The sequence below is a fragment of the Crinia signifera genome, chromosome 7 (assembly GCF_055691185.1).
Source record: "Crinia signifera chromosome 7, ASM5569118v1, whole genome shotgun sequence".
NCBI lineage: Eukaryota > Metazoa > Chordata > Amphibia > Anura > Myobatrachidae > Crinia > Crinia signifera.
In genome coordinates, this window is record NC_139223.1 from 161,616,756 (window position 1) to 161,631,916 (window position 15,161).

The 15,161-nt window shown below is 47.7% G+C and overlaps 1 protein-coding gene across 1 annotated transcript in view; it reads left to right on the forward strand.

The window, feature by feature from the left end:
• The first annotated feature begins 5,463 nt into the window (after positions 1-5,463).
• Positions 5,464-15,161, forward strand: part of LOC146020745 (caspase-8-like) — a 53,667-nt gene continuing 43,969 nt past the window's right edge. The window contains exon 1 of the mRNA XM_083154156.1: positions 5,464-6,321. Within this exon, the coding sequence (XP_083010282.1) occupies positions 6,023-6,321 (299 nt within the window). The 5' untranslated portion in view covers positions 5,464-6,022. The remainder of the gene's footprint in view (positions 6,322-15,161) is intronic.

Sequence of the window (15,161 nt, forward strand, 5' to 3'; positions counted from 1 at the left end):
GAGCCCCTGTTGGTATAGGGCTCGACCTGTTTGTTTGGCAGTAAAGAGTCCTGGTTAATACGGCTGTAGGGATGTACTTGGGAAGCTGGTCCGGTTACAGTAGGAAACTGAGTGGAAGGTCTAAAGGTGGGTGTCTAGGCTCCAGTGCACCGACGCGTTTCACTCTAAGGGCTTTATCAAGGTCACCTATACCAACAGGGGCTCCCTGGGCTGGAGGACACCATCACTCCTAAACAGTCCCTCTAACAACCATCGGCAAATATACATGGGACACTTTTAGGAAGCGCACCTAGGAACGGACACATGGACACTATCCCATTGGATAATTGGGTGACATCTTTGCTCCATTTTTATGAAAACCAGTACCAGCACCTATCTTTTTAAAATGTGTATGTTAATAAATGTGCTTTTTTAATTTTTAAAATTGTTCACCTGTTGCATATCATTAGGTAAAGCGCGGTTCCACATCCCCCTTTCTACCATGAGATCCCAAGGAGCAACCATCGACTTTGTTTGTGGTCGTAGTCGTTTGACTGTTCTGCAGAATATAACAATAAATTCTTCTTTAGCCAGTTTAGCAAAATACTTAATGCTGAAATCTGACACTTCAAAGTGGAGATAGTCAATGTTAAATGATATCCTTGATAGAGAAATTGTAAGACTTATGCCACAGAATCTTCTTCCAAGACCACTGGCTCTTCCAACCAGGCTAGAAATTTCTTCCAGATCCTATAATAGGCCAATGATGACACCAGCTTCCTTGCATGAAGCAAAACTTCAACCATCTGGTCTGATAAACCCTGTCTTTTCAAGGATTGCCTCTCAATCTCCAGGCCCTGAGATAAAATACTCCCGAATTGGGGTGGAAAACCGGGCCTTAATGCAAAAGATCTGGTACCATCGGTAAGATTATGGGTTCCTGAACTGCCAACTTCAACATCATAGGAAACCACGGTCTACTCGGCCAGAATGGAAGTTTGGATATCACTGTTACTTGTTCCCCCTGGATCTTCTTCAGTACTCGACCTACTGTATGAGTTGGATTGGTGGGAAAACATATCTCAGCTGGAATTTCCATGGAATCGATAGGGCATCAACTGCCGTAGCTGCCGGATGATAAAATCTGGAGCACAATATTCTCATCTTGCAGTTGGTTTTGGTCGCCATGAGATCCACCTCTGGTACTCCAAACTTTTGCACCACCATCTGGAATACCTCTTGAATCAGTTCCCATTCTCCCTGCAGGATGTCTTTTCTGCTCAGGTAGTCTGCCAGAACATTCTCCTTTCCCGGCACATATATTGCCGACAGGGACCGCAAGTTCTTCTCTGCCCAGGATAATATCTTTCCGACCGTGGAAATTAGAAATCTGCATAGTTTACCCCCTTGATGATTTAAGTGGGCCACCACCATCACATTGTCCGAAAAGACCCTTAGGTGTGTCTGACTCAAATGGTTTTGAAAATTATGTATCGCTCTCAAAACTACCATCATTTCCCTCATATTGGAGGACAGTAGGCTTTCCTTCTGAGACCAGCTGCCTTGAGTTGATAGTTTTAGCAGATGGGCTTCCCACCCTGTCTGTCTTGCATCTGTAGTCAGACTTGAGAATTGTGGGAGATGAAGAGACGTAGACCTCTCCTGAAGCCCTTGTGACCGTGCAGTCAGATCCGTGCAGGCTGCAGAGTGTGACCGTGCAGTGAGATCCGTCAGTCAGATCCATGCAGGCTGCAGAGTGTAAAAATAGAAAAATAAATTAAAAAAAACGGCATGGGGTTGTCTCCCCCCCCCCCCCCCTCGACCCCCCCACCCCCTCCCCCACCCCCCCACCCCCCCCAGCACCAGACTGAAAGAGCCAGGGCTGGTAATAAAAAATCAGGAAACCCGGCACATAGGGGTTCCCTGATTTTTTTAAAACCAGCCCCAGGCTCCAGGTCCGGGGCTGGTTCCCAAAATACGTGGGGAAAAATGAGTAGGGGTCCCCCCGTATTTTAAGAACCAGCCCCAGGCCAAACCAGCCAGCAGGGTAATGCCACAGCCGAGAGGGAGACTTTTTATACAAGTCCCCCCGGCCAAAGTATTCACCCTACCGACCAATCAGCCTGGCCAGGGTCCTGGGGCTGGTTTAAAAAAAAATTGGGGAACCCCTATTTGCCAGGTTTGCCAGGTTTCTTTGGTGCTGGTTACGGCTGTGGGGGGGACCCCACGCCTTTTTTTTTTTTTTCAATTATTTATTTTTCTATTTTTTTTAACACTGAAGCTGAAGATCCTGCACGGATCTGACTGATCCGTGCAGGCTAAAGCCAAATACGACAGGAAAATAAAATGTATTTTCCTGCCATATTTGGCCCGCCATTCGCGGCACACCAATTAGTGGCCGTATTCTCAATACGGCCGCTTAGTAACTCAGGAACCACCATTCTTTTGTATGGTGATTTCTGTTGTATTGTATTGATGGTCTAATCTTTTGTATTTGTAAATACAAATACGAATGACCCATCAATACCAATACGAAAAATTCGTATTTTTGGCATAGTAAATGCCAAAAATACGACTACGCCCAAAAAAATTGTATTTATTTTTCGTATGAAAATATGATTTTTTTTTTCCCACAAATTCATCTTAGTAAATTTCCCCCATGGAAGGAGTTCCCAATGACGAATCCTCATTCTCCATTGTGCCCAGGGAACAATGTTGATAGCTGACGCTATCATCCCTAAAAGCTGTAACCCCATCTCCAATGTAATGTATTGGTGCTTCAAACAGCTTAATGCAAGATCCTGTATCTTCACACATCTTTCTGGTGATTAAAACCACCTGGAATCTTGAAATGTCTATCAGAATACCCAGAAACTGTATTGTTTGAGATGGCTGAAGCTTGCTTTTCTGCTTGTTGATTACCCAGCCATGTCTCTCTAGGTACTCTATTACCATCTTCAGACTCTTCCTTGTTTCTGCTTCTGTGTCACCCGCAATCAGCAAGTCTGAATTCCTTTCCTTCCTATAAGGGTTACCAGTACTTTTGAAAATACCCTCGTGATGACGTCAGACCGAAAGGTAGGTATGTGTTCTTTGAATAGACAAAATCTCAGAAACTTCCTGTCCTGCTGGCATATCGATACGTGGTAATACTCATCTTTTCAATCCAATGCAGAGAGGAAGACATTGGTCCTGATCCCTGCCAGTATTGACATTAATGTTTCCATCCTGAACCTCTTCTTCTCCAGAAAAGCATTCAGTCTTCTGAGGTCTAGAATAGATCTGAAGCCGCCGGTATGTTTTGTCACCAGAAATAGGTTTGAGTAAAACCCTGTTTTCCACTGCGATCTTGGAACCCTTTCTACTGCTTTTATAGCAAAAGGTTGTTCCAGAATATTTCTTAATGCCTCTCTTTCCATTCTTCCTTGCGAAGGACGAGATATCATAAACCTGTTCCCTCCAGGACGCTGGCGGAATTGAACTCTGTAACCATCTCTTACAATAGACATCACCCATCTGTCTTTTATTGAGTTTGCCAAATCTCCACAAAGGTCAACAGTCTTGCTCCCACTGGAGCATCTGCAGCATAGTCATTGTCTAGAGTAGCCTCTGGCTGGTTGACGAGAGGACTGACGTCCAGATTCGCCTCTCCTGCCATACTGTCGCCCCGGTCTGTAGCTCCTGGCTTCTTTGAACTGCTGTTTTGAAGATATGGGTAATGGAAACCTGTTTCTCCTGTCTTGCGGCAGACAAACAGACTTGCCTCCTGATATTTTATGTATCATGGTATCAAGTTTCTAGCCAAACAAAAAAGATCCTTCAAAAGGAAATTATGCTAGACGATTTTTAGAGTATACATCCGCATTCCAGCTATTTAGCCACAAAGATCTTCTTGCACCTACTCCTGACACCAGGGCCTTAGCTGAAAAGGATACAACATCCAAGCAGGCCTCCCATATATAGCCTAAAGCTCTCTTCATAACTTCCAAGTTCTTTAGCAGATATTGCCCGGATATTCTGTCTTCCAGATCCTTATGCATATCTAAGCCCCATAGTCTCAATGCTCTGGCTGATGATGCCATAGCCATGCCTGCCTTTATTGATACCGCTGCTGACGTGCAGTTTCTGTAACAAATTTTCAGCCTTCTTGTCCATGGCGTCCATAAAAGAAGCACCATCTTCTAAAGGTATAGTGGTCTTTGAAGTTAACTCAGCCACAGCTACATTGACTCTTGGTACCGAACACCAGGACAAAAACTGATTCTTGAACGGGTACATCCTCTCTAGTCTGGGCAATCAACCCAGCCTATTCTCCACTGTATTCCATTCCTTAAGGATTAGTTCCTTCATCACCCGATGAACCGGAAAACACCTGCTCTTTCTTGATCGATCTTCAAACAGCCGATCCTGGGCATCCACCGGCTCCACCGTTTCTGTATATTCAGCTTTATGTATGTTTTTTTTAATATACATTCTACCAGGTCCAGATCATATGAGCTCTTCTCCTCTCTGACCCCTCCCGATTCTTCGCTAGAGGAACCTGGTGGATCTGTCTGCCACTCCTCTGACGAACCTTCTGCGTCACGGTCCAAACCTGCCTCTGACCTAGATTTTTTAAGCTGAAGTAACGTCAGTTCATCCGTGGTGACGAATGACTTCTTCCTCCAATCCATAAGTTGTTTTATCATGCCAGGTCGCACCATATCCACGGCAGCAGCAGGTCTGCTACAATCTTCGCACTTGCCACTCTTCGTCGCAGTCAGCAGGATCTTGTCACATATCACACAATTGATAGATACTCCCTTTGGCTTGCAAGCTTTCTTCTTAGGCGGAGAAAAGGACACGCTAAAAAAAAGTGTAACGCTAATTATTACCTAACTAAAAAAATAATAATTGCCCAAATAAAACACAGGCTTACCTTGAATGGGCAGACTCAGACTTATGGGGGGAAGGCTCCAACCAGACAGTACTGACAGCAATGTAACACTCTCCTGAAGGGCTCACAGCGCTCAGGGAGTTAAATCAGCTGCCGGCAGGAAGTGCTCCTCTGACCAGGAAGTAGGTCCTTCCAGCATCTAGTCTATTTAAAAACTGTCCAGTGCCGCTGCTGCAGTCACCTCCCGGCTGAGAGTATCCCAGCCTGCCTGCTTGTCTCCAGCTCCCCTGCTGCTTGTTAGTGCTCACAGCGCTATACAGATGGAAACACAGCGGCAGGCGGGAGCCGAACGGAGCACTCATGATGTCACCCCCGACGGCTCCAGCATGCAGGGTGTACACTAGCAGGTACAACCGGGAACCAGCGGAGATACATAAAATATATATATATATATATATATATATATATATATATATCTATATCGTGGGTTCTACTCAACTCCCAAGTCAATGACGGGGATAGTGGCAGGAACGCTCCTTTTAAGTGAATCGGGAATGCCATGAAAGGGCCATCTTCACTTCTTCTCCCCCCAGTCTGGTCAGGTAAGCCTGGACAATAAACCAACCTACACTGTCTAACCTAAAAGACATCCTGGAAGGGGAGGAGCTGGGCTATATACCAGAGGTGGGCGGTCCTAGGCGGAGAGAAAAATCAACCTGTCTACAATTAAGGAGAAGGGGAAATATCCCATAGTTGGCTGCCATGGGGATTGTAGAAGAAATGTGCAATTTACATTAATCACTCCCAACAAATTTTTGCTATGGGGCCTACAAATATCTAGCTACGCCCCAGGGGGGTACATAGAAGGGGAACGGAATGAACAAGTCTCGTTACTTAATAGCTGCACTTTGTATCCAGGGAGGTAGGAAGCTGAGCACACCTTGTAGCAGGTGACTCGGGGCTGCTGGGCCTGTAGGAGGAGAGGTGTATATGTATTAGTCAGCGTGCAGCCGGGTGTGTGCTCTGTGCATTCCTCACTGACGACTTGCTGATAGAGTAATCTCTGTGCCGGTATGGAGATCTCTCCGGCCTGCAGCGTTCTGTTACAGTAACCCGAGTGTGCGCAGACTTTCTGTCCCTGCATTTCCTGCACCTCCGGGCACAGGTATGGGGGACCAGCTCTGTCAGTGGTTCCGCATTACAAACCAGCTGGATTCCGGGGAAATCGGGGATCTGTGTTTCTTGTGCAGAGATCTGATCCCACCGTGGAAGAAGGGCGATGACAAGGACGGTACCCTCCTCTTTACCCGGCTGCAGGAGAACGATCTGATCAGTGAGGACAATCCCGGACTAATTAAGGAACTGCTGTCCTGCATTGGGCGCTGGGACTTACTCAGAGAACATTTCAATGTGGAGAAGAAAATGCATCTGACTAGAATGGAAGCACCAAAAATTCCCCCGTACAGGTGAGCAGGTACCTGTCCTAATGTTCCGGGTGTACGCTAGTGACCGCCCCCAGGAGCACACACCTCAGGTATAGCTACTAAAGTGCTGGATGTTATCTTCTAATTAGTCTGCTTGCCATTTATCTAGCACCTTCTGGGAGATAATAGGTACATTCTGATTGGTTGCTTTATTAAATAGACCCCCAGGCTTGGTGTTCCTGGTATAAAGCCTCTGCTGGTATTACCCAGTTGCCAGCTGTGCATGTGGCTGCTGGATGCTGCTGTTTTGATGCCAGGCTTTGATATGCCATAGGGGTATGGAGGAGCTGTGCTGGTGTCTGCATACAGCGAGGTAACAGGACAGACTACAGGACCTCTGCAGGGGGACATTGCACTGTACACAAGGTGGTGACAGTGTCCTTTTACAGATGGTAATGGTGTGGAGAAGAGGGAGGGGAGAGATGCACAGAGGGAGGGGAGAGAGATGCGAAGAGGGGGGGAGAGAGATTCGTAGAGGGTGGGGAGAGATGAGCAAAGGGAGGGGAGAGATGCGCAGAGGGAGGGGAAAGATGTTCAGAGGGAGGGGAAAGAGATGTTCAGAGGGAGGGGAGAGAGATGCGCAGAGGGAGGGGAGAGAGATGCGCAGAGGAAGGAGAGAAAGATGCACAGAGGGAGGGGAGAGAGATGCGCAGAGGGAGGGGAGAGAGATGCGCAGAGGAAGGAGAGAAAGATGCACAGAGGGAGGGGAGAGAGATGCGTAGAGGAAGGAGAGAGATGCGCAGAGGGAGGGAAGAGATGCGCAGAGTGAGGGGAGAGAATTGTGCAAAAGGGAGAGGAAGGAGATGCGCAGAGGGAGAGGAGAAAGATGCGCAGAGGGAGGGGAGAGAGATGCGCAGAGGGAGAGGAGAGAGATGCGCAGAGGGAGGGGAGAGAGAGATGCGCAGAGGGAGGGGAGAGAGAGATGCGCAGAGGGAGGGGAGAGAGAGATGCGCAGAGGGAGGGGAGAGAGAGATGCGCAGAGGGAGGGGAGAGAGATGCGCAGAGGGAGGGGAGAGAGATGCGCAGAGGGAGGGGAGAGAGATGCGCAGAGGGAGGGGAGAGATGCGCAGAGTGAGGGGAGAGAATTGTGCAAAAGGGAGAGGAAGGAGATGCGCAGAGGGAGGGGAGAGAGATGCGCAGAGGGAGGGGAGAGATGCACAGAGGGAGGGGAGAGATGCGCAGAGGGAGGGGAGAGAGATGCGCAGAGGGAGGGGAGAGAGATGCGCAGAGGGAGGGGAGAGATGCGCAGAGTGAGGGGAGAGAATTGTGCAAAAGGGAGAGGAAGGAGATGCGCAGAGGGAGAGGAGAGAGATGCGCAGAGGGAGAGGAGAGAGATGCGCAGAGGGAGGGGAGAGAGAGATGCGCAGAGGGAGGGGAGAGAGATGCGCAGAGGGAGGGGAGAGAGATGCGCAGAGGGAGGGGAGAGAGAGATGCACAGAGGAGAGGAGAGAGATGCGCAGAGGGAGAGGAGAGAGATGCGCAGAGGGAGGGGAGAGAGAGATGCGCAGAGGGAGGGGAGAGAGAGATGCGCAGAGGGAGGGGAGAGAGAGATGCGCAGAGGGAGGGGAGAGAGATGCGCAGAGGGAGGGGAGAGAGAGATGCACAGAGGAGAGGAGAAAGATACGTAGAGGGAGGGGAGTGTGCAGAGGGTGAGAGATGCGCAGAGGGAAGGGAGAGTGATGCGCAGAGGGAGGGGAGAGCGATGCGCAGAGAGAGGGGAGAGAGATGCATAGAGGGAGAGGAGAAAGATGCGTTGAGGGAGGGGAGTGTGCAGATTTGTGTAGACAAATGTTTGTAAAACAATTGGACAAAATTAGGTCCTGGTAAGAAGAAGTAACCTAAATCACCCAACTCTTAAGGGGTGTACACACGGTGAGATTTTGGCAGGAGATTTTGACTAGATAGTCCAAATCTCCTAGAAGGTTAGCCAAAATCTCCCTATTTTCCTCCTGCTTAGTCCAATATTGTCTAGCAGAGATTGCTTAGTATAGATAGACTCTGCAGGCAATTTTGACTAGATCTTAGACTATCATTACATAGACAAAATCGCTTAGTCAAAACCTCCAGTGCATCTAGCCAAAATCTCTCGCAAAATTGCTTAGTCAAAACAGGGTTGCCTACCCTCCCGGAATGGCCGGGAGGGTCCCCGAAATCGGAAAGGGGGGCAACCCTCCCGCATAACCCCCCATCTCCCGCGATCCGCCCCTCGGTGGGGGGGGGGGCGGAGGTTTCCGCAGGTAAAATGCAGTGGTACTTGTTTCTTAGAACGGTGCCCAGATTTTATACGTACGGCACCGTAGGGAAATTGATTTTTTTAATGTCATTTTTTTCAATGCTCTTTGTTCCCCACTACTGTATATCGCATCGCACCTCCCGCAAAATTGCATGCGATCACATGCGATTTTATAGGGTGTGCGATGCCATTACATTATCTATACAATGATATGATTGTATGTCCTAAAAATAGGTTTTACACACCCCCCACTATCCACGCCACCCCGAAGCGTGGTGAGTGTCGGCGGAACACATCATCCGACTTTTTTATACCCACACTATCCACAGCAACATGGAGTTGATTTTCTATAGTGTGGCGAGCGCATTGAGCCCCGCGGGGGGACGCGGATTTCTTTACTTGTATTCCCTGTGCTCTCACCGCGCTTCGGGCTCCGTGGCTCACTGCACTCACCACACTATATAAAATAAACTCCACGCCAACGTGGATAGTGGGGATATGAAGAAGTCGGATGATGCGTTCCGCCGCCGCTCGCCACGCTTCAGGGTGGTGTGGATAGTGGGGGGGGGGGGTGCGTAAAACCTATTTTTTAGGACATACAATGGTATTATTGTATACCTAATGTAATGGCATCGCACACCCCATACCCTATATAATCGCATGCGATTTTGCAGGAAGTGCGATGCGATGCCCTGGGGCACACATAGTAGTGAATAAATTACATAAAAAAATCGCATCGCACATCGCATGGCACTAAAATGGCCCATGCGATGCGATGCAATTTCCCTATGCAGAATAGCCCACTAGTGGGTGCCGTTCTAGGAAACAAGTACCAATGCAGCGATCGCGTCATTGTAGCGCCGCTCACTGCCGTGCAATGCCTGAAATACCAGCATTGCACGGCGGGGCTAAAATGACGTGATCACTGTAGGCACGCCCCCCAACAGGATAGAGCTTATGTGGCCCCACCCCTGAACACCTCTTTTCCACTCCCGGAAATGGCCCCTGCCTAACAGAGCTGGCTGCCCTCTCCCGGAGAGGGCAGCTCAAAAGTCAGTTAGTATGAGTCAAATTTGTCTATTAGCCAAAATCTCCCCGTGTGTACACCCCTTTAGAATATAACCTGTTAATGTGTGGTCTTTGTATTGAAATGTGCTAGGTACAGGCTTCAATCTGCTGCAATCTTATCTGTTTACAATATTATCTCTCTGCTGTATCTCCCACATGACAATATAACAAACCTTTGCTTCGTATTTCCTTTACAACATATACTGAAACAGGAAATGTCTGCGTGTTAGTGGAGGCAGTGGACTGATATTGATCATTCACACCATTTAAACCATTTGGTGTGGGTGGAGTTTTAGAGGGTGGGGATCACTAGGATCTGTATTCCTACTTAATCAATATATTTAAGGCTGTGAAGTATAATAGTGTAAAGTATGCAAACTATATTAATATAACATTGGAGATATTTCGAAGATAAACAGAAGGACACCACTGAAATTCCAGCAAACACATACCCTCCAACATGTTCCCGTTCCATTAGGTACAAAATGCGCTGTTTCTGGACTTCCCTCTTAATTGATAATTGCAGTCACCAGTGTTGAACTAGTTCAGTGATGATAACAGTGTTCCAGCAAAGGTGAAGGCAATCCTAAATTAAGGAATGTGTCCAGAAGCAGAGCATTTGGTACCTAATGGAATGGGTCATGTTGGAGGATATGACAACATACTGCAGTGAGTTTCCTGACCCACCATCACCAACAGTCTGCACAACCAGGACCCTGAACTCCATGCTGACCTAAACACTGTCACGCACTGCGTCTGGTCCCCTTAATACACTAACTATATTTTCTTCTCTTCTAGTACATCACCTTCTCTCTTCTAGTACGTCACCTTTTCACTTCCAGTACATCACCTTCTTGCTTCTAGTACATCACCTTCTCTCTTCTAGCACATTACCTTCTCTCTTCTAGTACATCAACTTCTCTCTTCTAGCACATCACCTTCTCGCTTCCAGTACATCACCTTCTCGCTTCCAGTACATCACCTTCTCGCTTCCAGTACATCACCTTCTCGCTTCTAGTACATCACCTTCTCGCTTCCAGTACATCACCTTCTCGCTTCTAGTACATCACCTTCTCGCTTCTAGTACTTCACCTTCTCGCTTCTAGTACATCACCTTCTCGCTTCCAGTACATCACCTTCTCGCTTCCAGTACATCACCTTCTCTCTTCTAGTACATCACCTTCTCTCTTCTAGTACATCACCTTCTCGCTTCCAGTACATCACCTTCTCTCTTCTAGTACATCACCTTCTCTCTTCTAGTACATCACCTTCTCGCTTCTAGTACTTCACCTTCTCACTTCTAGTACACCCCTTCTCGCTTCTAGTACTTCACCTTCTCGCTTCCAGTACATCACCTTCTCGCTTCCAGTACATCAACTTCTCTCTTCTAGCACATCACCTTCTCGCTTCCAGTACATCACCTTCTCGCTTCCAGTACATCACCTTCTCGCTTCCAGTACATCACCTTCTCGCTTCTAGTACATCACCTTCTCGCTTCTAGTACATCACCTTCTCGCTTCTAGTACATCACCTTCTCGCTTCCAGTACATCACCTTCTCGCTTCCAGAACATCACCTTCTCTCTTCTAGTACATCACCTTCTCGCTTCCAGTACATCACCTTCTCTCTTCTAGTACATCACCTTCTCTCTTCTAGTACATCACCTTCTCGCTTCCAGTACTTCACCTTCTCGCTTCCAGTACATCACCTTCTCGCTTCTAGTACATCACCTTCTCGCTTCTAGTACTTCACCTTCTCGCTTCCAGTACATCACCTTCTCGCTTCTAGTACTTCACCTTCTCGCTTCCAGTACATCACCTTCTCTCTTCTAGTACATCACCTTCTCACTTCTAGTACACCCCTTCTCGCTTCTAGTACATCACCTTCTCTCTTCCAGTACATCACCTTCTCGCTTCTAGTACTTCACCTTCTCGCTTCTAGTTCTTCACCTTGTCGCTTCTAGTGCATCACCTTCTCGCTTCTAGTGCATCACCTTCTCGCTTCTAGTACATCACCTTCTCGCTTCTAGTGCATCACCTTCTCGCTTCTAGTACATCACCTTCTCGCTTCTAGTACATCACCTTCTCGCTTCTAGTACATCACCTTCTCGCTTCAAGTACATCACCTTCTCGCTTCTAGTACATCACCTTCTCTCTTCCAGTACATCACCTTCTCTCTTCTAGTACTTCACCTTCTCGCTTCTAGTACATTACCTTCTCGCTTCTAGTGCATCACCTTGTCGCTTCTAGTGCATCACCTTCTTGCTTCTAGTACATCACCTTCTCGCTTCTAGTACATCACCTTCTCGCTTCTAGTACATCACCTTTTCAGTGCTCATTCTAGGCCACACCAACTCCACTCCTGCTCCTCTGAACAAATTCTGTACTGGAAATATGGCTCCTCGATACCAGTCCTCACAGCATACTTGCCTACTTTTGAAATGATTTTTAGGGAGATTATAGTTGGTAATAGAATTTTGCAAAGCGCCCCATTGAGGGGGCATGTCATGCTCCACCCAAAGGGTGTGTTTAGTTCCATATATGGAGAGAGTGTGAAAAGAGAATGTCAAAGAGGCATCTGGAATCCTGGGTGTGTACTACTACATCTGAGAGGAATATTTTAAAATTACTTATATCCAAATGTAGATGAGCCCCAAAGCAGTTAGTAAGAGATACTATACTTGGTAAAGTGCTGGGAAATGGTGCTGATGATTCAATGTAAATGTTTCTGTCTCTCATTCCTTTTCCCCAAAAAAAATTAACAGTGTAATGTGGGCATGCCATGAGGGAGATTGCTAGACTACTGAGGGAGAGAGGGAGATTGCTGCTATGTCAGGGAGTCTGCTGCACAATGCAGGAGGGGAGGTAACTATGATGTAACAGTGTGATGTGGGCTAGGTGACATGAGGGAGATTGCTAGACTAATGAGGGAGAGATGGAGATTGCTGCTATGTCAGGGAGTCTCCTGCAGAATGCAGGAGGGGAGGTAACTATGATGTAAAAGTGTAATGTGGGCTAGGTGACATGAGGGAGATTACTAGACCAATGAGGGAGAGAGGGAGATTGCTGCTATGTCAGGGAGTCTCCTGCAGAATGCAGGAGGCGAGGTAACTATGATGTAACAGTGTAATGTGGGCTAGGTGACATGAGGGAGATTACTAGACTAATGAGGGAGAGAGGGAGATTGCTGCTATGTCAGGGAGTCTCCTGCAGAATGCAGGAGGGGAGGTAACTATGATGTAACAGTGTAATGTGGGCTAGGTGACATGAGGGAGATTACTAGACTAATGAGGGAGAGAGGGAGATTGCTGCTATGTCAGGGAGTCTCCTGCAGAATGCAGGAGGGGAGGTAACTATGATGTAACAGTGTAATGTGGGCTAGGTGACATGAGGGAGATTGCTACACTAATAAGGGAGAGAGGGAGATTGCTGCTATGTCAGGGAGTCTCCTGCAGAATGCAGGAGGGAAGGTAACTATGATGTAACAGTGTAAGATGGGCAAGGTGACATGAGGGAGATTGCTAGACTAATGAGGGAGAGATGGAGATTGCTGCTATGTCAGGGAGTCTCCTGCAGAATGCAGGAGGGGAGGTAACTATGATGTAACAGTGTAATGTGGGCTAGGTGACATGAGGGAGATTACTAGACCAATGAGGGAGAGAGGGAGATTGCTGCTCTGTCAGGGAGTCTCCTGCAGAATGCAGGAGGGGAGGTAACTATGATGTAACAGTGTAATGTGGGCTAGGTGACATGAGGGAGATTACTAGACTAATGAGGGAGATTGCTGCTATGTCAGGGAGTCTCCTGCAGAATGCAGGAGGGGAGGTAACTATGATGTAACAGTGTAATGTGGGCTAGGTGACATGAGGGAGATTACTAGACTAATGAGGGAGAGAGGGAGATTGCTGCTATGTCAGGGAGTCTCCTGCAGAATGCAGGATGGGAGGTAACTATGATGTTACAGTACAGTGTAATGTGGGCTAGGTGACATGAGGGAGATTGCTACACTAATGAGGGAAAGAGGGAGATTGCTGCTATGTCAGGGAGTCTCCTGCAGAATGCAGGAGGGAAGGTAACTATGATGTAACAGTGTAAGATGAGCAAGGTGACATGAGGGAGAATGCTAGACTAATGAGGGAAAGAGGGAGATTGCTGCTATATCAGGGAGTCTCCTGCAGAATGCAGGAGGGGAGGTAACTATGATGTAACAGTATAATGCGGGCTAGGTGACATGAGGGAGATTGCTAGACTAATGATGGAGAGAGGGAGATTGCTGCTACTGTATGTCAGGGAGTCTCCTGCAGAATGCAGGAGGGGAGATAACTATGATGTAACAGTGTAATGTGGGCTAGGTGACATGAGGGAGATTGCTAGACTAATGAGGGAGAGAGGGAGATTGCTGCTATGTCAGGGAGTCTCCTGCAGAATGCAGGAGGGGAGGTAACTATGATGTAACAGTGTAATGTGGGCTAGGTGACATGAGGGAGATTGCTAGACTAATGAGGGAGAGAGGGAGATTGCTGCTATGTCAGGGAGTCTCCTGCAGAATGCAGGAGGGGAGGTAACTATGATGTAACAGTATAATGTGGGCTAGGTGACATGAGGGAGATTGCTAGACTAATGAGAGAGAGAGAGAGGGAGATTGCTGCTATGTCAGGGAGTCTCCTGCAGAATGCAGGAGAGGAGGTAACTATGATGTAACAGTGTAATGTGGGCTAGGTGACATGAGGGAGATTCCTAGACTAATGAGGGAGAGAGGGAGATTGCTGCTATGTCAGGGAGTCTCCTGCAGAATGCAGGAGGGGAGGTAACTATGATGTAACAGTGTAATGTGGGCTAGGGGACATGAGGGAGATTGCTAGACTAATGAGGGAGAGAGGGAGATTGCTGCTATGTCAGGGAGTCTCCTGCAGAATGCAGGAGGGGAGGTAACTATGATGTAACAGTATAATGTGGGTTATGTGACATGAGGGAGATTGCTAGAATAATGAGAGAGAGAGGGAGATTGCTGCTATGTCAGGGAGTCTCCTGCAGAATGCAGGAGGGGTGGTAACTATGATGTAACAGTGTAATGTGGGCTAGGGAACATGAGGGAGATTGCTAGACTAATGAGAGAGAGAGGGATATTGCTGCTATGTCAGGGAGTCTCCTGCAGAATGCAGGAGGGGAGGTAACTATGATGTAACAGTGTAATGTGGGCTAGGGGACATGAGGGAGATTGCTAGACTAATGAGGGAGAGAGGGAGATTGCTGCTATGTCAGGGAGTCTCCTGCAGAATGCAGGAGGGGAGGTAACTATGATGTAACAGTGTAATGTGGGCTAGGTGACATGAGGGAGATTGCTAGACTAATGAGAGAGAGAGGGAGATTGCTGCTATGTCAGGGAGTCTCCTGCAGAATGCAGGAGGGGAGGTAACTATGATGTAACAGTGTAATGTGGGCTAGGTGACATGAGGGAGATTGCTAGACTAATGAGGGAGAGAGGGAGATTGCTGCTATGTCAGGGAGTCTCCTGCAGAATGC